The sequence below is a fragment of the Lissotriton vulgaris genome, chromosome 6, assembly GCF_964263255.1.
Source record: "Lissotriton vulgaris chromosome 6, aLisVul1.2, whole genome shotgun sequence".
Taxonomy (NCBI): Eukaryota; Metazoa; Chordata; class Amphibia; order Caudata; family Salamandridae; genus Lissotriton; species Lissotriton vulgaris.
Window position 1 is genome coordinate 1,669,569,786 of NC_141694.1, and position 26,532 is coordinate 1,669,596,317.

Genomic DNA, 26,532 nt, shown 5'->3' on the forward strand with positions numbered 1-26,532 from the left:
AGGCGTCAGACTGGATCCGGAAATTTTGCGTAGCAGTACCCTTGCGCGTCGGTAGGCGTCGTCTGCGGCTCCGCGTCCGTCGTCTGCGTCGTGGGCGCAGTGATGACGTCGTCGGAGTACTTAGACGCCGCCTCCGCGTGCTGACGTCAGTTCTTCTTTTTTCCGCGCCAGCCAGCGCAGATCTGGAAAGAGCAGTCCCCTAGTCACTTTTTGACTAAACTTTTGTGATCTTTTGATCCAATTTCGAAGTCTTATAACGACTCCGACTGTGCCGTTAGTGATGCCCGGCTTCAAGCATTGCGACAAGTGCGACCGTACCATGTCGGTCACGGATCCCCACCGCTTGTGCCTGATGTGTTTGGGCGTCGACCATGACGACGAGGCCTGCTCCGACTGTCGGGCCCTGTCGAGGAAGGCCAGGCGGGAGCGGTCCCGCAGGCGACTCGAGATCCGCCAGTCGGCCCCGCGCCGTGTGAGGTCCCGGTCCCACAGGAGGTCGAGGGACAGGTCGCGGGGACGGAGCCGTCACAGCTCCGGGAGTCGGCGCCACTCCTCTGGGTCCAAGTCGTCAGGTAAGAAACACAAGAAGTCGAAGAGACATCATCGCTCTTCTGACTCCCCCCGACGCTCGCGCGACGCGGCCGGGGGTTCGGGTGACACCGCCCACGCGGCTCCTCGAGAGTCGCGGGCGCCGCGTTTGGCTCCATACCCCCCGGTCCCTGGGCTGAACGCGACGCCGGAGGAGATTGAGCGTTTCCTCATGGCCATGAGGTCCCTTTCTCCTCCGACGGGTTCCTCGGCGCCTTCGGGCCCAGCGAACCCGTCTGGGGGCCCTAGTGGGTCGAGGGCTACGACCCCGATACCGTCGGGTGCTTCGGCCTCGACGCCGCCGGCGCCTTAGGGCCTGGCGCCTCAGGGCTCCATGATCCCGACACCGCCGGCGCCCTCGGGCCCGGTGCCGCAGGGTGCAGCGGTCCCGGCGTCGTCGACGCCGCAGGGCTCGGCGCCGCAGGGCACCGCTGGGCCCTCCTCGGGCGATGGATCGTCACCGGTGGACCTTACGACCCCCCCGGCGTCGGTCCGTGTGGTGTCCCCTCCGGCGTCGGCCTCGGCCGGCGCCGTCCCCGATGCCTCCTCTCAGTCGGTTCCGACGTCGGGACGACGCCTATCGGCGCCGCTCTCGACGCCGTTCGGAGATTTTCATCTCTATGAACCGTCCTCATTCACTTATGACCCTGAATCTCAGGAGATGGGGGAAGAGCAGTATTGGGAGGGGTCTGAGGACCCTCTGACAAGGGAGTGTCAGTCTAACATGGACTGGACAGGAGATCTTGGGGAGGCCAGTGGCCTGGAAACCTCTCCAGAAACTGGATTCGTCTCTACTCCTACCGTGGCTTCGGAGGAGGGTGCGACTTATGGTGGGGTGTTGATGAGGGCTGCCAAGGCCTTGGGCCTTGAGCTCCCCGTCGCGGCCGTGAGGACTAACCTCCTCACTGAGGTCCTTAAGCCGCAGTCATGCACCGCGGAGCCTCTGCTGCCGTTTAATGAGGCCTTGACGGACGTTCTTTTGGGCACTTGGTCCAGGCCCGCTACAGGTTCGCCTGTAAATAGGAACGTGGCCAGACGCCACCGCCCGGCACCGGGCGACCCAAGCTTCCTGTCCACCCACCCCACCCCCGAGAGTCTGGTTATCCAGGCCTCTAACTCCCAGACCGCATTCCTGACGGCTCCCCCCGATCGGGAATCCAAGAGGTACGAGGCCTATGGCAAGAAAGTGTTCTCGTCCCTTAGCTTGGGACTGCGGTCCTCCAACACCGCATGCCTCTTGGGCCGTTACACCCACTCTCTGTGGGAAACGGTGGCGGAAGTGCTGCCAGAGTGCCCGTTGGAGGTACGGGCCAAACTCGGCCAAGCCCTAGTGGAGGGCCGGGACGCAGCAAAGTATTCAATCAGGTGCGAACTGGATACTACTGACTCGCTGGGCAGAGCGATGGCTACGACTGTGGCGATACGACGCCACGCCTGGCTGAGATCCGCCAACTTCTCGGCAGACGTTCAGAATACTCTCATGGACATGCCGTTTGATGGCCGTCGCCTCTTTGGCAACAAGGCAGACCACGCGCTTTAAGGACTCCAGGGCTACGGCCAAGTCCTTGGGCCTCTCGGCCCCGCGCCAGCAAATGGGTGCCTTTCGCTCCTTTCGTGGCCAAGGAAGGGGCGTCCCCACACGTGCCGCCAGCCACCCGCCGCAAACTATCGTCCAGCGCGGCGGCGGCCGTGGAAACCGCCGTGGAGGCGGTCGGGGGAACAAGCGGAGCCAGTCCACACCGGCCCCCGCAGCATCCGCCTCTAAACCCTCCTAGTCCGTGCTTTTCGGCCCATGTGACGCCAGTGGGAGGCAGGGTTCGCCATCACCTCTCTCACTGGCGCACAGTCACTTCGGACAGGTGGGTGCTGCAAATCGTCCGAAGGGGCTACTCCCTCCCCTTCGAGACGACCCCTCAAGCCATGCCACCGCAACACCACCGCGTATCGGGGGATCATTTGCGGCTCCTGCAGGAGGAAGTTTCGGCCCTCTTGGCCAAGGGGGCCATCGAGCGCGTTCCTGGGCCAGAAGTAGGTCGTGGTTGCTATTCCCACTACTTCCTGGTACCCAAGAAGGGCAAAGGGGGCCTACGCCCTATCTTGGATCTGAGGAACGTCAACGGCTTCCTCCGGAAGAAGAAGTTCAAAATGCTGACACTGGCTCAGGTCTTGACTGCCCTAGACCCAGGAGACTAGATGGTAGCGTTGGACTTGCAGGACGCATACTTCCACATCCCCGTCCTGCCGGCCCACCGGCGTTACCTGCGGTTCACGGTAGGCCTCGAGCACTTTCAGTTTACCGTGCTCCCCTTCGGCCTTACCAGCGCCCCACGGGTGTTCACGAAGGTGATGGCGGTGGTCGCAGCTCACCTGCGCAGGTTAGGGGTGTCAGTCTTCCCCTACCTAGACGACTGGTTGTTGAAGGCGGGCTCGCCCCAGACAGTCGTCAGCCACCTCCAGACTACGGCGGATCTCCTGCACCAGCTGGGATTTTCCATCAATAAGCCGAAGTCACACCTGTGCCCCTCTCAGAAGCTCCTTTTCATCGGAGCGGTTCTCGACTCGGCGCAGTTTCGGGTTTACCCGCCCGAACAGCGGGTCCGGGATATACGGGCTCTGATTCCGGTCTTCCGGCCGTTATCCCGGGTTTCGGTCAGGTTGACGCTGCGGCTTCTGGGGCTGATGGCCTCCTGCATCCTTCTGGTGCATCACGTACGGTGGCGGATGCGGGCTCTGCAGTGGGACCTGAAGTTTCAGTGGGCCCAGCACCGGGGCAACCTGTCCGACCATGTCCTGATCTCGGAGGGCACTGCGAGACAGCTGCAGTGGTGGCTCACGGACCGCGATTGGGTCAACGGCAGGTCCCTCTCCCTTCCCCAACCGGAGCACGTAGTTGTGACGGACGCGTCCCTCCAGTGCTGGGGAGGCCACTTGGGAGAGGCGGAGATCAGAGGGCTCTGGTCTCCGGCGGAGTCCCGGCTCCATATCAATCTGTTGGAGCTGCGGGCGATTCGTCTGGCACTGAAAGCATTCCTCCCGTCTGTCCGAGGGAGTGCAGTGCAGGTGTTCACTGACAACACCACCGCCATGTGGTACTGCAACAAACAAGGCGGGGTGGGTTCGTGGACCCTTTGCCAAGAGGCTCTGCGTCTCTGGCAATGGCTGGAACATCAGGGCGTGACCCTGGTGGTTCAACACCTGGCAGGTTCTCTGAACGCCAGGGCGGACAAACTCAGCCGTCGGTGCTCGATGGATCACGAATGGCGTCTGAACTCGGACGTGGCGCAAGGCCTCTTTCTGCGATGGGGAGAGCCTTGGTTAGATCTATTCGCCACCGAAGAGAACGCGCAATGTCATCAGTTCTGCGCGTTGGAATTTCCAAGGTGGCACTCGCTCGGAGACGCTTTTCGTCGCGAGTGGAGCTGTGGTCTGTTGTACGCCTTTCCGCCTATACCTCTTCTGCACAGAGTGCTGAAGAAGATCAAGCGCGACCGGGCACAGTCATCCTTGTGGCTCCGGACTGGGCACGAAGGTACTGGTATCCCGAGCTACTCAGCATGTCAGTCGATCCCCCGGTTCGTCTGCCTCTTCAGGAGGACCTTCTGTCGCAGCAGCAGGGGACGGTCCTCCACCCGAACCTGTCCAGTCTCCACCTCCATGCTTGGAGATTGAGCGGCGACAGTTGAGGCCATTTGACTTGCCTCCTGAGGTTTGCAACATCATTCTGGCAGCCAGGCGTCCCTCCACAAAAACGGTATATGCCTGCAGGTGGAACAGATTTGTGGCATGGTGCACAGCAAAGGCTGTGGATCCCCTCAATGCCCCTCTCTCTGAGGTCCTTCTCTTCCTTCTTTCTCTTGCCCAGCAGGGCTCTGCTCTGGGCACTATCAAGGGCTATCTTTCGGCTCTTTCAGCCTTTCTGAGGCTGCCTGACCAACCTTCTTTGTTCAAGTCCCCTATTGTAAACAGATTCCTGAAAGGCATCACTCATACCTTTCCTCCTGTTCCTTTCGTGATGCCTCAGTGGGACTTGAACCTGGTTCTAACATTTCTGATGTGCGCTCCGTTTGAGCCACTTCATAATTGTCCACTTCGCCTTCTTTCTCTGAAGACTGCCTGCCTGGTAGCCATCACCTCTGCCAGGAGAGTGAGTGAGCTCCAGGCCCTCTCTTGTAAGCCTCCTTTCCTTTCGGTCCATCCGGACAAGGTTGTTTTGAGGACTAGGCCCTCCTTCTTGCCAAAGGTGGTCACGACCTTCCACATTGGGCAGTCCATCACATTGCCCACCTTCTTTCCGCCTCCGCACCCCTCGAGAGAGGAGGAGAGGCTCCACCGTCTGGACCCAAAACGTGCGCTCTCGTTCTATCTGGATCGCACACGCCAGTTCCGGGTGGATGATCAACTCTTTGTTGGGTACGCGGGCGCTAAGAAAGGGAAAGCGGTGCACAAGAGGACCATCTCTCGATGGATTATCATGTGCATTCAGGCGTGTTACTCCTTGGCTAAGAAGGAACCACCTGTTGGGCTGAGGGCTCATTCCACTCGAGCCACGGCCACTACAACTGCCTTGGGCCGAGGTGTGCTCTTGCAGGACATTTGCCAGGCAGCTACGTGGGCCTCGTTGCACACGTTTGCTAGGCTCTACTGCCTGGACAGTCCAGTCCGGAGGGACGGCTACTTCGGCCGCTCCGTTCTCCAGGACTTTCTGGTGTAAATATTGGTTCGCAGACCCACCACCACGGGGATGGTATTGCTGGGGTATCTATTCTAAGGTAAGGAATCTATCACTAACGTGTCTCTTTCAGATGCACAAGTTACTACTTGTGTAACGATATATCTGTAAGAGACATTAGTTAGTGATAGATTCCTTACCGACCCACCCATCCTCCCCGTTCTGCGAACCGATATCTAGGGTTCAGGTTTCCCCCTTTCAGGGCCCTAGTTTCTTTGCACCAGTGTCGGTTTTTGTCATGGCTCTGCGCTTCTGGCGCGGAAAAGCTGTGGCTAAGAACTGACGTCAGCACGCGGAGGCGGCGTCTAAGTACTCCGACGACGTCATCACGACGCCGACGACGGACGCGGAGCTGCAGACGACGCCTACCGACGCGCAAGGGTACTGCTACGCAAAACTTTCCGGATCCAGTCTGACGCCTGGGGATATTCTAAGGTAAGGAATCTATCACTAACTAATGTCTCTTACAGATATATCGTTACACAAGTAGTAACTTGTGCTTCATTTACTTTAGAGAGATCAAAGAGAAAGCGAAAGCGAAGTCGGAGCAGATCTTCTTCTGTTTCTTCAACATCGTCCTCTAGTACCTCATCGTCGTCTTCCACTCACTCTTCATCCTCATCTTCATCCTCTTCAAGATCTTCCTCATCATCCAGCACTTCAAGTAGTGCAGGTAGGTGATTTGGTTCTTTTGAAGTGTTTCATGGTTAGCAACAAGTGAAAGATACAGCAGCGTTATAAAAATGTCTATTATTTCGATTAACAACTGTATATTTTTTTCAATATTAGGTACTGTCTCTAAAGAAACCAGCAAAATAGAATACATCTGCAATCTACTTTATCAAATACTGTAGTAAAAAAATACTTGAACATGTTAAGTCCATTAAGTTAACACTTGCCACTTAATGAGTCAGACTGCACTATTTTAAATGCTTTTGGGAGCTTACTATATCATTATGCCCTTTCATGAGGACTGTAGCAGCCGTTAAAGGCTATTTAACTGAGTTTTATGCCTGGGTTAAAGAGGTGGAATTGTCTAAATTAAACAGGTTGAAACAGGAGGCTAACTTCTTGAATGTTGAGCAGAAGATCTGTACCTGGTTATTGCCCATCTGCTACCATAACATCTTCAGGGGAGCTCTCCACATTCTAGTGTCATAATTAAGCTTTATTGCCCACACCTGCAGGCAACAGCAGTTGTTAATTACCCCCTTACAGTTATGGGTCCGAGCGGCAGTCAAGTTTGCATAGCATGGGAAGGTAATTAGCAGATGTTATTGCCCTGCAAGCAAGGCACAAGTCAGGTGTACACGCAGGTACACAGCATCCACCCACTATTTTCACAGGGTGGACACCGTCCACACTGCAAGAAGTGGGCCTCACTGAAATATCCTGAACTTGTCCCGGTGTAATTTTCAAGCACCTGGACGCATTCGGCAGCACAGCCGCACCTTGCCTGCTTTCTTTCAGAGCAGCAATGTGCAGGTGGTGAGGGGGCTATCGTATTTCAGACTCCAGCTGGGCCAATAACAAAGGCCGAATTTAAGGGCCACCAGGCCTCCTTTTGGTCCACTATCCTAGTTGGGAGCAATCTGAGCATCACACGTAGATGCAAGGGAGGGGAAACAAAGGCACACAGCTTGTTACCTCTTCACAAATACTTGAGAGACATTCTTTTCACTTTGTGTTATCCCTGTATATAAGAGCTGTGCATGCACTGTAAGAATGTCAGATGTGCTGGTCTGTCCCAGTATTTACACAAATAACATTTTAAATACAATTATTTTATTTTTTATAGGCACTGATCATTCTAATGCTGGGTGCTTTATATCACACATGCACATTATACATTGGCAATAAAGCGTATACATTTGTAAATCAATATACAGGATGTGTTACATAAGACAGGGTTACAAGGCGTAGGAGTCACATGTCCTTTATAGCTCACCATGCTATATTAGAAGAATTACAATTTATAAACTGCAAGGAACAAAATGATCTCTGTGTTAAAAACAGTAATCCACTTACCTGGTTCCATAAAATAAAAATCTGTCCTCTGCATGTTAGATGATGGGCTTTGCAGGAGACAAATTACCCCTCTATGCTACTTTGATTCAAAACTGGGACTAGAGAAAACACAGATCTCTCCAACAAATGTGTTACCCTCCAAAATTACCATGCCATTATTATTGTTCCTTGGGATTTTCTGGGCACGAAAAGATCTCTGCAGCAGGTACCTTAACCCCATAAAGTTTTTTAAAATGCATACTTTGCAACCAATTACACAGAATAGATTTATTGCCACATTTCTCCTTGTTGTCAATTTCTTTGTGGCACCGTTTTTACAAAATAAATGTGTAAATTGAGGCCCACATTTTGCGTCGGGATGCGTCACTTTTTTGGCACAATCTCAACACAAACTCTCATTTGTTAAATCTTGTAATACACTTATGATAGACCTGTGAAACATATTTGTGAGGTGTTAAGATCTGCTGTCACTCCTTGTGATGTCACTTCCTATGAGGTCATGGGTTATGATGCCACTTCCTGTGATGCTAGTAACAAAACAGGGTGAGGCTCCAATCAGCAAGGCTGAGCCCAATAAAGTAGAACAACAAGAGAAATGCCAAGGCTGATGTCTGATTTAAGACCCAAAGTTTCTAGACTGCAAAGGCAAATATAAAATGCAACCAAGTGCTATTCAATAGCTCTTTATTTGAACAAATCTTCTCTCAAAGGTCATTTGAAATCCTAAGCAAAATATCACAATTGAATTATAAACCAACAGTAACAAATGGACACTGGACTTAGACAAAAATCACACATTCCTTCACTATACATTGCTCATACGTTTCACAGTCATTTATTTAATTTATATAGCGCGTAATCACCCCGGGGTCTCTAAGCGCTTTACCAGGTATATACCAACCAAGTTCTGCAGCCGATCGTCAAATTACAGCACGCCCCAAGCTTGCTGAAAAAGCACTGTTTTTAGTTTTTTTCGAAAAGGCAACAAGTTGGGTTCTTTGCGCAGTTCGGTAGGTAAATTATTCCAGACAGCTGGGAAGATGTTAGAAAAAGCACGACCACCCAGGGTAGATAATTTGAAACGCCGTTGAGTTAGCAAAGTAGCATCTGAAGAGCGCAGCCGTCTACCAGGTTTGTATGGGGCCAGACGGGCTTTGATGTAGCTTGGCGCCTTTCCATACAGGACTTTATGCGTAATGCAGAGCCCTTTGAACAAAACCCTCTGTTTGACCGGTAGCCAGTGGAGTTCACGCAATAGAGGAGAAGCATGCGTTCTCCAAGGTTTCTTGAAAATCAATCTAGCAGCATCGTTCATAACAATTTGCAGACGGTTCAGATGTTTTTGAGGGAGCCCTGCATAAAGTGAATTACCATAGTCCATCCTGGCTAGGATCATGGCAGAAACAGCGCGTCTTAGGGTGGCAAAGGACAAGAGTGAGGACATTTTCCGTAGTTGTCGAAGGAGGCCTACACACGTGCCCACTACCCCAGAGACTTGCTTTTGCATCGTCAGACTCCCATCCAAGGAGATGCCTAGGCTTTTCACTACTACTCCAGGTTCTGGAGGCGCTCCTAGATCTAATGGCCAGAACAGATCATTCCAGGGATTGCCCCTGATGGTAATTGGCAACACCTCTGTCTTGTCTGGATTGATTTTCAACTAGTTCAGAGACATCCAATTAGCGGTGTATCTTAGGATATTCTGCATTCTTGCGTGTGCACCCGAACAATCCTCCATTTGGATGACAATTTGGGTGTCGTCAGCATAGTTGTAGATTTGACAGTCCATCTGGTTAAGGGCCGAAATCAGAGGTTGTAAATAAACATTAAGGGCCTCATTATGATGGAGGATTTTCCGCCTCCTCCGGGCCGGGGGAAGCCACCTCGGGCCCGGAGGAGGCGGAAAATCCTCTGCGGACTCACCAAAGACCCACCGCCGCATCACGATGGCTGGTGGGTCTTGGTTACTGTCCGCTGCTTTTCCGCCGCGGTCAGATTACAACCGCGGCGGAAAAGCTCTCATTTGGCTGGCAGTGTCTATCAGACACCGCCAGCTAAATTAGGAAGCATTTGTAAACATGCTTTTCCCCGGCGGTTTTTCCGCCGTGGAAAAGCATGTGTACTTTTGATTTTGGGGGCCCGTTGCGGGCCCCCAGGGTGTTGGCGGGTGGGGGGTGCACATGGGGGGTACCTATGGTACCCCCCAGCATTTACTTGCACAAAGCGGCAGGCACCGCGCGGTGCCTGCCGCTTTGTGCATGTAAATGTTAAACATGCACTTTTAACATTGCGGCGGGTGCTGCTTGAAGCAGCACCCGCCGCAATGTTAAATATCCAGGATGTGACCGCCAGGGTGGCGGTCACATCCTAATCGAACATGAGGGAACGCCGCAGCCCATGCGGACGTTCCCTCATCCTCTGGGGTCGCGGACGGACGCAAGTCCGTCCGCGATCCTAATGAGGCCCTAAATAAAAGAGGGGAAAGGGCAGAGCCTTGTGGTACACCACAGGTGATTGGCACTGTGGTTGAAGATAGGTCCGCCAGTTGGACTCTCTGAGTTCTCCCATGGAGAAAGTAGGAGAGCCAGACAAGTGCTGTGCCCTGGATGCCTAAGTCCCTCAACCGCAGCAACAATTGACTATGACAAACGGTGTCAAAAGCCGCGGAGAGGTCTAATAGCACCAGGGCCCCAGGGAGTTTCTTGTCAGCTTTGTTCCTTAACTCATCCAGGATGGATAGCATTACTAGTTCCGTGCTATGATGCACACGGAACCCAGCCTGGTTTTGCTCGAGTAAGACATTTTTCTCCAGATGGTCAGCGAGATACGTAAGGACATGCTGCTCCAGAACTTTGGCCAAGAATGGTAACTGAGAAATCGGCCTAAAGTTCTTTAAGTTCTTTACGTCTGCCCCAGTTTTTTTCAACAGGGGGATCAACCGTGCCTCCTTAAAGGAGGATGGAACCAGTCCTATTTGTAGGGAATTATTGAGGAGAGTCAGAACATCTTCCTCAATACCTGGCAAGGCTAATTTATAGACCTCCGGGGGACAAGGGCCCCGATAGCCAGATTTAACCCGCCCCACAAGATTTGCCAGTCTGTCCTTCGTAATCAAGGGCAGAGTGACTAAGGGGTTATCAACTGGGCGGATGACCGGGACAGTCTGTGGAGGACAGTCCAAGATTGGGGTAGTAGCAATTTCAGATAAGCGGTCTTTAATCTTAGTGGAGAAGTAGTCCTGAAATTTTTGGCAGTCTTCTTGCTTAAACTCAGGACTGCTCCTTATTTTTCCTGAGTTCCGTAAGGACCTTGAAAATTTCTTTCTGTGGGTCCGGAGCTCTAGAAATCCTGTCCTCATAGAACTCAGCTTTCCTTAACAAGATAGCATGTTTATAGGAAGCGAGCTCCTGTGTGTAAAGACTCCGTGCGTTGAGGCTGTATTCCTTCCGCCATGCTCTCTCAGATTTACGTAGCGCCCTCTTTTTTTCCCTAAGGGATTCATTATACCACGGGGCCCCAGCTCCTCTGTCTACCATCTTCATCCTTCGAGCTGGTGCCACGAGATCCACTACCCTATTTAGTTTGTCTGTTAAGTCTTTACAGATGATTTCTGGGTTCTGTTCCATCTTTTTAATATGAGGACGAGCTAGGAGATCAGCTACCATTTCATCCCCGTCTATATGTTTCCATTTCCTCACGACCTTCCAACCTGCTCCGGGCTTCCCCTTCTGTTCATCAACTGATATCGTGCCTTTCACTAGATAGTGGTCTGACCATGCACAAGGCTGCGCAACTACTGGGCCATGATCCCGGCCATGTTCTGGGGTTGTTATCCAAACGAGATCCAGGGTATGGCCCTTCTCGTGTTTAGGGCCCATTACCCTCTGAACTAACCCAAAGGACCTAAGCGCCTCGTCTATCTGATTGTCATCCTCACACATCCATGCGAACAATAACTCACTCAGTGGGGAAATAAAAAAAGGGGGGAGGGAGAAAGTGATGAGTCAGCCAATAACAATATCTACATTACAATACATTTAAAATACACCAAAATCTAATCAAACAATTGTTTTCGATTCATTCAAGGTAACTGTACACAGACAAATTAAGGTGTATTGTTGCCACAGAGTAATTGCAAAACACATTAATTAGCAAAGACAAGCAACATGGCAGACCCGAGGGTCTACGCGTTTCGAATCCCTTCAACTTGAGGGATTCTCCTCAGGACCAACACAAAACCAGCGTAAGGTGCTAGGGTATCATCAACTGAATAACACCGTGATTACTCCTCCACAAACATGTTCCAACCAACAGGGTTAGTACCGTAAAAAAAGCTCCATCAAATGGTCCAATGGACTGGGTGTATATTGAAACTTGAAAATCCCGGGGAGTCTGCGTCAAACTAAATGGACCTCAGTGTGGGATACTCATAGGAGGAAGTAGGAGTATAGCTGCATCAGAAAGTGCTTGACGGAGCCAAGTTGTTCGTGAATAACTACCGGTAGATCAGCAGTAGTTGAACGCGGTGAATCGCCGAAGACGCTGACAACACGCCAGTGGCAATCGCCATTCGTGAACGAGCAAACACACCTTGTCAAGCACTTCCTGTGATGCAGCGCCATGATGTCACACTGTGATGTCATGCGCCATGATGTTACTTGCATACTCAAGTGGTTCCGCCCTGGCCTGGATTGCTAATTTCCTTTCTGATCGCACGTTCCAAGTTTTTTCTTCCACATCTGTTTCATCCATACTCCCTTCCACTCACGGTGTTCCCCAAGGGTCTATCCTCAGCCCCCTTTTTTTTAACCTTTATGTGAGACCTCTTGCTTTTTTGGCGGAACAGGCTGGCCTCACAATTTATTCCTACGCTGATGACACTCAAGTCATCTACTCACTTTCCACCAATAAAAACCTCCCCTCCTCCACTCTTCAATCCGGGCTGAAACAAATATCGGATTGGATGCTGAAGCACAAATTTAAATTAAACGGGGACAAAACAGAACTGCTCCTGTTTGGCCCAGACAGCTCGCTCTGGGGCCCACATCATTGGCCACCGGAGATGGGTCCTCTACCCATTCCAACTGTGTCTGCTCGCAATCTTGGGGTTCTCTTTGACAACCAACTAGCCTTCAAGCAACACGTTGTGAAAGTCTCCGCCACCTGTACCACCATCATCAGGTGGCTGAGAAAAATCACGTGGATGCTGCCTGCTGACACCCTGAGGACCGTAGTCCAGGCTCTTGTCATCTCACGCCTGGACTATGGGAACATCCTTCTCTTGGGTGCCGCCAAGGAGGTAACCAGGAAGTACCAGGTGGTACAGAATATGGCAGTTCGCCTGATCTGTCACCTTCCTGCCAGATCCTCGGTCACTCACCATATGCGGAAATTGCACTGGCTGCGAATCGAGAGCAGAGTTAAATTCAAAGCACTTTGCTACATGCACAAGATTATGACTGGTAGAGGCCCTCACTATCTCTCTGCTCTGGTGCAGCAATACACTCCCCCCGTACACTTAGGTCCTCCACTCAGAATAAGTTCAAGATTCCGCGCATCAACAGAGCCAAAATGGGAGGACGTTCGTTCTCCCTGCTGGCACCCTCCTTATGGAACTCTTTACCCCAATTTTTGCGTTCCGAATTGTGCTTTTTGACATTCCGTAAAGGAATTAAAACTTGGCTTTTCAATACTTAATTTTATGGTTTGACGCTCCTCCCACCCTTTTTACCGCTCAGTTTGCCTTAGCGCCGGGAAACCTCCGGGTAGCTGCGCGCTTAACAAATGTAATTATAAATAAATAAATAAATACTGTCTAACTTGGTTAGTCCCACCATTTATGTTTTTTAGGACTTGTGCCCAGCCTACAAGTAAATGCAATAATTCTGTTTGCACTCTTCCCCCCAGCATAGAGAGCAGTTAGTGAGCCGGAGCGGCCTCTCACTGCTACCTTTCAGCTCCCTCAGCCATCCCTATCTGTCGTTAACGCCAGGATGTTGGGGGCTTGCCAAAGCACACCTAGGACAGGGAGTTGGCAACAAAGAAGGACTCCTGTGCAGGCCTGTAACGGTAGCTGTAGCCTGCAAAGGAAGCATTCTGATTGACTGGTCACCTCGTAACTTTCCATTGAGAGACCTATTTAGGGCCCAATTTAGACCTCAGCAGAAGATACACCCGAGGTGACCTCGTCCCTGTAATGACCGTATTTTCCCTCGGTATGGTACCTTTACAAAGAATCATTAGAATATAGACTTACATATACAATGCTTTTTTGATGGCATAGTCATTTACAACGCATGCATTGACTTTACATGGATTGTAAAAGAAGATGCGATATAAAAAGGGTGAAGCTTTCTTTTGCATTATTCATTGTGCCTAATTACATTAAAATACACTAGAGGGCAGTGCTAGGTTAAATGAATGGCCTTAGAAGTAAAGAGAGTTTACAGATTTGGAAACCTACAATCTCTAAAGATCGTATCAAGAGTGTGTCGTAGAACTTAGTGGAATTTAAATTCGGTTCCGTTAAAAAAAAAGAAGAGAATGTTCACTTCACATACAGGCCAGTGAAATCTTACCAGATGAGACGAATGAGGGAACTAAAGGGCGCTGAAATAAGGAAAGAAGAGCCCCGTTATTGCGTTAATTCTAAAACTCGTTTCCTTTGTAGTTTACTACGGTTTGACTGGCTTGTATGTGAACATCCATTTCTATTGAAGAGGAGCGGAATACAACTTCCACTAAAGTTCTGCAGCACAGTTTCTCGATGCCAACGTTTTAAAACAAGCACTGGCGTTGCCAATAGGTCTCGCAGTAGGAAAGTTGGAGCTATTGGTTTTGTAAATGACAAAGCCCTTTATGTTTTTAAAATGAAAACAAAAATAAAAGGCATTGTTATTTGCAATAGTAATAGCTCCAACTTTCCTTCATGCGAGACCTATTGGCAAGTGTGAATGGGTGGGTAGGGGTGGCAGCATGCATGGACGGATGCAAGTGTGAATGGGTGGGTAGGGCTGACAGACACATGGACGGATGCAAGTGTGAATGGGTGGGTAGGGGTGGCAGCATGCATGGACGGATGCAAGTGTGAATGGGTGGGTAGGGCTGACAGACACATGGACGGATGCAAGTGTGAATGGGTGGCAGCACACGTGGACGGATGCAAGTGTGAATGGGTGGGTAGGGGTGGCAGCACACATGGATGGATGCAAGTGTAAATAAGTGGGTAGGGGTGGCAGCACACGTGGACAGATGCAAGTGTGAATGGGTGGCAGCACACGTGGACGGATGCAAGTGTGAATGGGTGGACAGGGGTGGCAGCACACATGGACGGATGGGAGTGTGAATGGGTGGGTAGTGGTAGCAGCACACAGGGATGGATGCAAGTGTGAATGGGTGGGTGAATGCTTGGGCGAATGGATGCATGATGGGCGCAGTGGATGTTGAATAATAGATGTCGGAAGCAGCTCATCACCAGTTGAGGGAGTTCTGTGAAATAAAAATAATCAGTGGCCATGCGTGTCACTTGAGCCAACCTTGGGTTTGTATTCGGATCACTCACTGAACATTAGGGCTTTGAAACTGACATGTCAGAGGGTGAAGTTGACACTCTAGAAGGCAAGTCATGTGTGCTAAAATAAGACTGGGCATGATGACGAAAGGCCGGGACTTTGGCAGAAGTTTAAGCAAGGTTTGGTAAACTGAAATGAAAGCGCAGGCTGTGGCCCCTCCATGGAGAAGGTCCGAAAATTCATGTAACTGCAGGTTTCTTGCATGTAGATGTGCTTGATTGTACGTTTATATGGAGAGACCTGCATAACACTCCTACAGCTGATGGCAGTGCAACGCTGCTATGATTTGTGCAGGACTTATAGAAACTGGATGATTTTAGATACAATGTATAATAAGAGGTGCTTTGCAGAGCTAGCGACGCTGCGCCTCTCTAAATGTCACGTTAAGCACACTGAAACTATGGGAATGTCACACCTAAGTGAAATGACTGAGCAAACCCTTGCGTGGACGAGTTGTGCAGTTTCCCGACTCTCTGCAGTTCATTCCCAGGGGGAGAGTAAGATGAGTGCGCAAAAAACATTTAATTAATAAAACATGATCCAAGCTAAGTCCTGCAGCTACGAATAGAGCAAATACATAATGATGTTATTGTTTTGAACGTTTGACGCTGAAGCAAATACTAAGCACACGGGCTGTGGGAGGAATAGTTCCTCATTGTCTGTGTTCCGATGTTTTGTAAATGATTGCATTTAGATGCAGATGAGAAATTACAAAATAAAGCCATAGCTGAATCTGCCCTGGGCTAAGCGATCTGATGTCATGAATCACTTCTATTATACTAGTAGACAATGGCGTGCGTCTGCTTCCGCCTATTACACAACCCATGTTGTGCAAGTACATTTAAATTGGCAGTAAGACATATACACAGCCGTTTGACGCTTTTCATCTGGAAGGATTGGACAGAACACGAAAGCGCTGAAAAGTAACATGAGGTGGAAGGGGTGACAGAAAATAAAGGTGAACAAAGTGCTAGGTCTAAAAACAAGGGGGAGGGGGAGCGGTGACAGAGGCCAGTCGGGTAATGGAATTAGAGGAGGGTGAGGTGGTTTGAAGGGGTGGGATGGGGGGGATGGGGGGAGGGGGGCGGGTGGAGAGAGGAGGAGAGAAAGGAGTCGGTGAAAGAGGTGCACTTGGAGACAGAGGGGATGGTACGAAGCAGGGGAGTAACCGAAGCCCCTTCAAGTAAGGCTGTGTGCCAGGAGAGAGAGGGGAGGTGCTATTTATACTAGTAGACAATGGCGCGCGTCTGCTTCCGCCTATTACACAACCCATGTTGTGCAAGTACATTTAAATTGGCAGTAAGACATATACACAGCCGTTTGACGCTTTTCATCTGGAAGGATTGGACAGAACACGAAAGCGCTGAAAAGTAACATGAGGTGGAAGGGGTGACAGAAAATAAAGATGAACAAAGTGCTAGGTCTAAAAACAAGGGGGAGGGGGAGCGGTGACAGAGGCCAGTCGGGTAATGGAATTAGAGGAGGGTGAGGTGGTTTGAAGGGGTGGGATGGGGGCATGGGGGGAGGGGGCCGGTACGGAGAGAGGAGGAGAGAAAGGAGTCGGTGAAAGAGGTGCATTTGGAGACAGAGAGGATGGTACGAAGCAGGGGAGTAACCGAAGCCCCTTCAAGTAAGGCTGTGTGCCAGGAGAGAGAGGGGAGGTGCTGGAGCTGGGGAACAGATGGCCGTGTGCGAAGCACTTGGAGAGTGTATGCTGGCAAATGGTGGGGGGGCGGGAATGCGAGCGAGCGGAGGCAGGCTGGTGTGGGAGGGGGGAGGTGCTGGTGTGGGAGGAGTGCTGCTAGGGGAGGGGAAGCCTGATGCCGGATGGGGGCGGGAGAGCCTGGGAATGCGAGAGGCTGGGCTGGGCTTGCATGCGATGCGCGTGGAGCGGAGGCAGGCTGGTGTGGGAGGGGGGAGGTGCTGGTGTGGGAGGAGTGCTGCTAGGGGAGGGGAAGCCTGATGCCGGATGGGGGCGGGAGAGCCTGGGAATGCGAGAGGCTGGGCTGGGCTTGCATGCGATGCGCGTGCATGTTCACGTGAACTTCATGAAAACCGCGGGGCTGAAAGCCCTTTGGTTTGAAGATGTTTTCGCCACATGAATTCTCGCTCCGCTCGATGCGCTTGCGCACATCGATAGGTTGCGAGACCTAAAAAAAAATAAGAATCTGTTGGTTTCCGAATCAGTAAGCTCTGCTTTCTGTCATTAATTCAGCTCAACACTGCCATCTTGTGAGTTTTGATTTAATTGGGCACAGAGAAAGTTGGAATTCTACAAAAGAAAGTTTAAGCACACATTTACAGGAAAGCTGCCTTTCCAATGTTTAGCACGCAGTGCCTATACCACACACCTTTTACCACGCACATTTTTGCCACGCATATGCCGTAACAACGCATGGCAAGTCTATTTAAGGTAAGTATAAATGTTTTTGTATGTGTATATATAAGCACACACACACACTCTCTCTGGTTTACGTTTAAGGGTGGGTAGGCGGTTTACTGATGGGTAGGGGCATAAGGTGGTAAAGGTATCTTAGGGTTTAAGGGTGGTTACTCGTATTAGGTGATAAAGGTATTTTTTGGATTTAGAGGTGGGTAGTCGTGTTGGTTGTTTTTAGGGTTTAGGTATGGGTAAGGGTATTTTTAGGGTTTAGGGATGGGTAAAGGTATTTGGGGGTAAGGGTATTCTTAGGGTATGGGGTAGGTAAAGGCATTTGTAATTTTGGGGTTTAGAGGTGGGTAAGGATATTGGGTGGTAAGGGTGTTTTTAGGGTTTAAGAGCGGGTAGCGGTATTGGTGGTTAAGGTATTTTAGGGTTATGAGGTGGGTAGGGATTAAGGATGGTAAGGGTATTTTAGGGTTATGGGGTGGGTAGGGACATAAGGTGATAAGGGTGGATTAAAAAAGGGGGACTTAGAGGGATTTATAAATATATATCACCTAGCTTATAAGAGAAAATATATATATATATATATATATATATATATATATATATATATATATATATATATATATGTATGTATGATATATATATATAGGTATGATATATATAAGGTAAGTGATATATATATATATATATATATACATACATACATACATACATACATACATAAACAATCAACCCAGACAAATGCCTCTGACCCCAGAAGGCAGGGATGCGATGCAGAGGCAATTCCGCCTCTCTGTGGACCGGATGCCGAGTCATTCTGAGCCTCGTAAAGAACGCAACCTGGGCGTTTAAGGTAGCTGCGGTTTGGGGACTCGAGGGAGCATGTTTAACTCTACAATTAAAATGGAATGGAGGCACGCTCTTTCTTTGGACTTACCTGCCAGTCACACATTTGTATGGGATGTCATCTCTAACCTGTAGACCCCTTCGCTGGAACATGGTATTCTGGGACATGCAGTTCGGTCACCTGGTGGAAACTGCACGTTGGGCAGCCCACTCCGGCCGGAGTGGGAGGAATAGAGAGAACAGCCAATCAGGACTGTGCCGGACACTCATAGTAGTCCAAGGGGAGGAGGCATGTCCATTACAGCAACTGTGGGCATTGAGAAAGGCCTCGCGGCCGAAATGCATTTGCCTGTTGCAAACGAGAATAAAGCTGCTCCTTCGAACTTCCCCATGGTGGCTTCTGTGTTCTTTTCCACAAAAGAAGTGTGCTGATATCCATTACCGTGTGGGCCAGTGACACGGTCTAGAAGCAACCCGCAGCGCAAGTTTCACCGGAACCATTGGCAGCGGCAGCTCCGGCTGGTGTGAGAGTGTCTTCTGCGGTAGCAGATTTTCCGGTGGAGACCTGGTGACCCCAGAAGGCAGGGATGCGATGCAGAGGCAATTCCGCCTCTCTGTGGACCGGATGCCGAGTCATTCGGAGCCTCGTAAAGAAGCAACCTGGGCGTTTAAGGTAGCTGCGGTTTGGGGACTCGAGGGAGCATGTTTAACTCTACAATTAAAATGGAATGGAGGCACGCTCTTTCTTTGGACTTACCTGCCAGTCACACATTTGTATGGGATGTCATCTCTAACCTGTAGACCCCTTCGCTGGAACATGGTATTCTGGGACATGCAGTTCGGTCACCTGGTGGAAACTGCACGTTGGGCAGCCCACTCCGGCCGGAGTGGGAGGAATAGAGAGAGCAGCCAATCAGGACTGTGCCGGACACTCATAGTAGTCCAAGGGGAGGAGGCATGTCCATTACAGCAACTGTGGGCATTGAGAAAGGCCTCGCGGCCGAAATGCATTTGCCTGTTGCAAACGAGAATAAAGCTGCTCCTTCGAACTTCCCCATGGTGGCTTCTGTGTTCTTTTCCACAAAAGAAGTGTGCTGATATCCATTACCGTGTGGGCCAGTGACACGGTCTAGAAGCAACCCGCAGCGCAAGTTTCACCGGAACCATTGGCAGCGGCAGCTCCGGCTGGTGTGAGAGTGTCTTCTGCGGTAGCAGATTTTCCGGTGGAGACCTGGTGACCCCAGAAGGCAGGGATGCGATGCAGAGGCAATTCCGCCTCTCTGTGGACCGGATGCCGAGTCATTCGGAGCCTCGTAAAGAAGCAACCTGGGCGTTTAAGGTAGCTGCGGTTTGGGGACTCGAGGGAGCATGTTTAACTCTACAATTAAAATGGAATGGAGGCACGCTCTTTCTTTGGACTTACCTGCCAGTCACACATTTGTATGGGATGTCATCTCTAACCTGTAGACCCCTTCGCTGGAACATGGTATTCTGGGACATGCAGTTCGGTCACCTGGTGGAAACTGCACGTTGGGCAGCCCACTCCGGCCGGAGTGGGAGGAATAGAGAGAGCAGCCAATCAGGACTGTGCCGGACACTCATAGTAGTCCAAGGGGAGGAGGCATGTCCATTACAGCAACTGTGGGCATTGAGAAAGGCCTCGCGGCCGAAATGCATTTGCCTGTTGCAAACGAGAATAAAGCTGCTCCTTCGAACTTCCCCATGGTGGCTTCTGTGTTCTTTTCCACAAAAGAAGTGTGCTGATATATATATATATATATATATATGTGTATGTATGTATGTATGTATGTATGTATGTATGATATATATATATATATAGGTATGATATATATAAGGTAAGTGATATATATATATATATATATATATATACATACATACATACATACATACATACATACATACATACATACATAAACAATCAACCCAGACAAATGCCTCTGGTGGTAACACGTAGGTCGTATGTTTGTCTCCATCTGCACTAACTCTGCACTTTGCACACTTGAAAAAAGGAAAATATGGAAATAAAATATAAAAGATCCTTTGAAACTACTACCTATCGTGGATTCGCTGATTTGAGTGCTGCCTTTCTGTGTCCCTCGACGATGCTGGTGAGACGTGAGTGAGGGGAATATATATATATATATATATATATCACCAAACAACTCCTCCTATCCTGAGAAGCAGAGGCCACACGGGGAAATACTGCAGGAAGCTCTTTATTGGGAATGGAATTGGCATGATGCATTTCGGCCATCTCGGCCTTCTTCGGATGCCTTAGTGTCCAGGTTGCTCCCACACCCACGTTTTTGAATCACCTGCACCTTTCCCATTGGTGGGAACATGCTCCACCCAGTTCTCTTACTTGTGTACCTGTTGCAACAGATATAAACTGCATCTCCCAGAGTTCATTATTTCAAGTAGGTACTACACAGGGTTTGAAATATGATGCCTCATTGAGCTGGCGTGGTGCAGGGAAAACCGTGATGTGGCCAAATGTAAAATCCTGATTGGTATACAATCCGAAGGCTTCCTCGAGTCCCCATACGTTCTAGCCCCAACATTCAAGTGTCTGCCGGGTTTGGGCAGGACAAATAATGTATCCTGTCACTTCGTGCAGTCACAAACTGCGAACAGCCGCCCTTGCATTGCTTGCGCTGTGAGGCGGGCCGGGTCTGATCCAATACCTTGGAAAGTGACAAACAGCAGCAGCTGCAGAAACCAGTAGAGACCTGGCCAGCTTTCATATATATATACCACTTGCCTTATTTATATTTGCCTGGGTGGTAAAGGCATATGTGTGCTAAAAGGCAAATGCGTGGTAATTGCCAGCGTTTAATGTCATACAACCACATTTCCAATGCTGCGATCGTAATCTAAGCATTGGGCGAGATGATGCATCCCAGAACAACAGGAAACCACACTTAGGGTGCAAAAGGCTTCTTTTGTGAAACAGGTGCCAAATCAATCCCAAAACCTGGGCTGTAAGCCGTACAGACTAAACATTAAACCCGGCCCTACTAGCCATATTACCAACTACCCATCCTCCTCCTCCTACCTCCCCTAAGTAACCCCTTAACAATGACAAAAATTCAAGTACAACTCTCCTCAATGAAATTTCACGCATCCAACCATTGTACATAAACCACTGCTGCCTTCTTATTGCTTTAAACCACCCCCGCCCACAACTCCTCCCCCCACATCCTTGACTTGTTCACAGAATAACAAACTGTCCTTGGATAACTTAAAAAACTTGTTTAACAAACCGCCACCAGAAGAAAGTTTGTTTTTTCTGTCCACTTTCCGGCATTCCTCATTACTTAGCTGATCCTTGAATACAAACACATAAAATCCGACAAAACACTCCTCAAATTCACCAAATACAGTTCCATCCCAAACACATGCACTCCATCATCCTGGAAAAGCACAACACTTTCATATATAATATCCATATGTTCCAAAAAAGCTATTCCCTCGCTCTTATAATATCTCCTCATTTCTATGTTCCGTTTTCTCCATGCCCTAGCAATAGTTGCAGGCTTTACTGCCCCTCTCCATTCGCTGCATGGCAATAACTCAGTCCACACAATTGACATACCAGACCACATCCTTTTTAACTTTTTCAGTTCTTCCTTAATGCACTTCAAAAGATCTATTCCTTTTACCTTTACTAAGTCATTATCACCTAAATGGATCACCAACATATCCGGGCATGGGTACCCTTTGATCAAAGAGTTACGTTTTGGCAGCAACTCATACCGTCTCATTTGCTTCTTTACCAAACCATTTTAGCTGCTTGCCGTATTGGCAGTTTTGGATGGACTGTTACCATGAGAAACGGTCAAAACTGATTTGCATGTCGCTGGGTCTAAACTGGAGTGGCATGGTGAGCAAAAGAACAATGGATTTAACCCATATCTCTTGACTGGGTGTGAATGTTTGATTTGCTCTGCATTCCGTCCATCATCTGTGTGTCTTTTGCTTTCTCGCTCTAAGTGCGCCAGGTATGCCCAGACGTTGGTCTCAGGTTCACTGTGCCACTGGATTCAAGCTAGCCTAGCTGATGAGGGGTGATGCCCCAAAACCGATCCCAGGATGCTTGTTTCCAGTCCAGGGAGGCCTGGCTTAGCAGTTCTGGCTGGACTGTTCCCTTGAGGAACAGTGTTAAGACTGATATGCATATGGCTGGGTCTAAACTGGGGGGGCATGGTGAGTAAAAGATCGATTAATTTAACCCAGATTTCTTGACTGGGGGTGAATGTTTTGATTTGCTCTGCATTCCGTCCATCATCTGTGTGTCTTTTTTATTGTCAAACCCCAGTTGTTTTTGACCTTTCCTTGTTTTTACGTGGCGGGCTGCCCATTTGACAAGAGTGCCCTCAAATTCACACCTCTCGGCTCGCACCCAGGACTTGCAATACAACCTGTAGTCTACAGTTTAGTTCAGTCTTTTTTGTATCATTAATTGAAAATATTTAAATAAAGCTCAGCAACAAAGGCAAGGCAAATTTCGAATTAATTTGAAAAGGAAAAAAATAAGGGATCCCCAGAACTCAATTACAGATACTAAACCGCATTGTTAGGAACAGTATCTTGGAAGCCCGGGTACAGATCCATAAAATCATGGGTTTCTTTCTCAAAGATTATAGTTTTACTACCGCATCAACAATTCGTCCAATTTGCACCAGGGAAATGGATTTCTTTCCCTCATGAAGAGTACAGTACTTGTCCTGGCTGTTCGAGATTCCTGCATTTGTGTTTGGAGACAGAATATGATCCAGAGTCTCTGACCTTTAGAAGCAAAAACACCATCCTCCATTATAGGATGCAAGAACTGTCGAAATTCACATAAAGACGTTCAAAGAAACAACAGGTTTTGTAAATGTATTGCTTGCTTTAATTGCCATAATGTTGTAGAGGTAGTCCTGTCGATTATAAAGTCATAAGACCCAGTGCTTCTTCCCAAAATCTGTAAGGTCTTCCTCACATGAGGTACGCCTCAAGTGTATATCCAAGATATTTTTAAAATGTCATATTCTTCAGTTGCTGGATTACACACAGTGGAGGATTGACTCTTGTTTCAAAGGATGTCCAGATCTAAGTATGCCTGGCTAATTTAGCATTCTAAGCCTTTGCATGCAAGCTAGGAGACTGCTTTTAAGGCTCGGTGGGCTGCCATGCTGACTTTTAAGCTGTTAGCCAGTGTATTTTCTTTGAAAGAGCATAGCCCTCCAACCCACCAGAAAAGATCAGGCTCACTCACTACACATTCCTTCGCAGTGTTCGATGCAGAGCTGATTTGAATAGTTTTGACAACACTAGCTTTGGTTACCTCTCAGGCACAGTCCTGAACCTTGAGGGATATAAATCGAATTCCCAAAGACAGGGAATGTTCCAGAGCCTCCTCAGTCAGTTACAGGTAGGTCCCCAGGTCAAGAGAGGCTTCAGTGCTGTTTAAGTCCTCCTGAGGCTTGAGCCGGGAGTAGACCAACGTTTAGTTTTAAAATCTGCTTTTAGACAGTTTTTTTAATCATTGTGTTAAGTATTTTAAAAACTTGGATTTGCACTTTGGCGATCTCTTTGCACACTTTTGAGTAATTGACTTTCCGGGGCCCGCAGTTGACACGTGCAGCCTCCATATTGGGAGTACGCAAAGGGCACGGGCTAGTCTTTTCCCCCCTAAAGGTACTTAAGGGCAGGCTGGCGCAAACGTGCAGCAGACGTGTGCAGCGGGCCTGCCGCTGTCGCGCCTAAGGCAAGCCCGTCTGCACCCGTCCGCGCTCGTACCGCGCTCAACGCCAGCACCCCTGCCCAAAATTCACTAGGTAAGCCAATACTGCTACAATATTCTAGCTGCTTCAAAAAAGGACTAAACATAATCAACATGACCAAAGAATGTTGTGTGATGCATCCAGAGACCAGTCCCTACAGTCCCAAAGAAGGTGCCCTGGCTGTATCACCATCCTACCAGATCTATTATCTCAACCAGTCATGGCTATAAATAAGCAATTGACAAAGGGAGAAAAGAATAATTCTCCAGAATCTGGAAATGTGTTCTTCTCAACGCAAGGTCTTTGGTCAAACATAGTACTCAGTGCGCATCTCTTTTAGAGGACAAGACGGTTAACATTGCATTCAACACAGAAACTTGGACCGACAATGTGTCTGGTCCAGACCTTGTTAAAGCTACCCCCCAGAGTACATTTGCTACACACTCAACTGGTCACAAGGGAAAGGTGGAGGTTTAGCTGTTATGTATCACAACTCACTTACAACGTCCTTCAACCCTCTAGCCAATGAGGAAAGCGAAGCGCTGGATTTGTGCTTTAACCTCTCCCACCACCATACTTTTCGAGGGACCCTCATCTATAGGCCCCCTGGCCCTAGAGGACAGGTTTCACCTCAAGCAGGCTGCATAATGGAAAACGGAATAAGTGCTAATTCCCATACAATACTCTGAGATTTGAGCTGCTCTCAGATTTAGACACTGTAAACCTTCAGGGCCTAATGAAAGGAGGATGCTTGGAGCAACTTGTGGTCAGCGCCACTCACCAAGTAGGTCATACCCTGGATGGTATCTTCTCTAATAATCCTCAGTTAAAATTCACAGGCCTCCTCCCCTTAGTTTGGTCAGACCCCAGGGCCGTATTTTTCGAGCTCTTGCTCATTGGTAAACCCTCCCTTAAACAACCCAAAAAATATGTTGAAACGAGAGCCTGGAATAAGGTCAAAGCAGAAGATTTACAGGATACGCTATCCTCAATATGTACCATGCTGCCCAGAGATCTGGACAATGCTACTAGATACTATACATCCTGGCTGGAATCCGCAGGAAATAAGTTAGTGCCCCAAGGATATCCACAACTGGATGTGCGAGTCATCTCTAAAGCTCAACGGAGCAAAAACTGAAATCATGCTCATGGGCAAGAAATGGACAACCATTCCCCCTTCGGTCTGGCCAGACGTTTTCGGTGAGGTGCCCACTCCGAAAAAAGAAATCAAGACACTGGGAGTCTGGCTGGAACCTGAGCTGACCATGAAGACCCAGGCAGCTAAAACAGCAGGAACCTGTTTTGGACTCATGCGATCTATCCGCAAGATCCTTCCACTTCTTCCTCCCTTATCAAGGAAACTACTGGTTCAAGGTCTGATTCTTGCCCGGCTAGACCACAGCAACGCCGTCTACCTCGGTGCCCCTGAATCCACCCTGGCTAAACTCCAACGCACTCAAAATGCGGCTGCGCGGCTCATTATGAGTCTCCCCCCCCAGAGCCTCGGCCAGACCTGCGCTCAAGGACCTACACTGGCTTCCAGTGCGTCAGAGGGTAGAATTCAAGGCTCTGTGCACTGCCCATAAACTCATCAACGGTCTAGGCCCCGCTGTCCTGAAAGACATGGTCACCCCCTACAAAGCCCCCAGACTCCTGCGCTCGGACAACGAACGCTTAGCCATTGTCCCTAGATTCAGGAAGGTACGCACCGGCGGTCGACGCTTTGCAGTAAAAGCGTCCTCAGGATGGAACTCACTCCCCCGCAGCCTGCGTCTGGAACCCTGTCATCTTCTCTTCCGTAAAAGACTGAAAACTTTTCTTTTCCCCAAATAGTACCTCCTCCCCCTCCCCTCCGGTTCTCCACTAATTTCACAGCGCGGGGATGCCTCCGGGTCACCAGGCGCTCTATAAATCGCTAAATAAAATAAATAAATAAAGTAATAATTGTTCGCCACAACAGACCACGTCCATCATCCCCATGGTACTCAGAGGAACTTAGAGAACAAAAACTGCTCTGTAAACATATGGAACAAAACTGGAGGAAGGAATATAACGAGAAGGAAAAAAAGACATATAAAATAAGTCTTGCTTAATACAAACAGTTATTACTAAAAACCAAACGTGAATATCTTACAAAAAAAATCAATTTAGCTAATAACTCGCCAAAAGAACTTTTTAAAACTGTCACCTCCCTGGCCCACCCTACCACTCCCACTGTCACTCCTAGCCAAGATTTGTGTAACAAAATAGCGAACTTCTGTTACGACAGGGTCAATGCCATATTCTTAACGTTCTCAGACTCGCACACTAAAAAGACCACAGACCAAAAATACTGAAACAAGATAAATGCTAATGAGGTCTTAGTACTGAATACATTTGCCCTTTAAACCCCAACAGATACTTTCAAGCTGCTTACAAAAGTAAAATAAGGTTCCCCAAACGATCCATGCCCTGCAGCTATTGTAAAATTGGCAGCGGATCCAGTTGCTCGCTATTTGACCCCCCTCACAAACTCAATGTATGCAGAGGGTTATTTCCCTAGAGACTGGAAACAGGCATCCATTCTGCCCCTGCTAAAAAAAACTAGCTTGG

At 49.1% G+C, this 26,532-nt stretch overlaps 1 protein-coding gene across 2 annotated transcripts in view; it reads left to right on the plus strand.

The window, feature by feature from the left end:
* LOC147709286 (uncharacterized) overlaps positions 1-26,532 on the plus strand; it is a 173,999-nt gene that overhangs the window by 84,319 nt on the left and 63,148 nt on the right. For both annotated transcript variants that reach the window (XM_086927842.1, XM_086927841.1), the window contains one exon: positions 5,832-5,990. In XM_086927842.1, the coding sequence (XP_086783968.1) occupies positions 5,832-5,990 (159 nt within the window). The remainder of the gene's footprint in view (positions 1-5,831; positions 5,991-26,532) is intronic.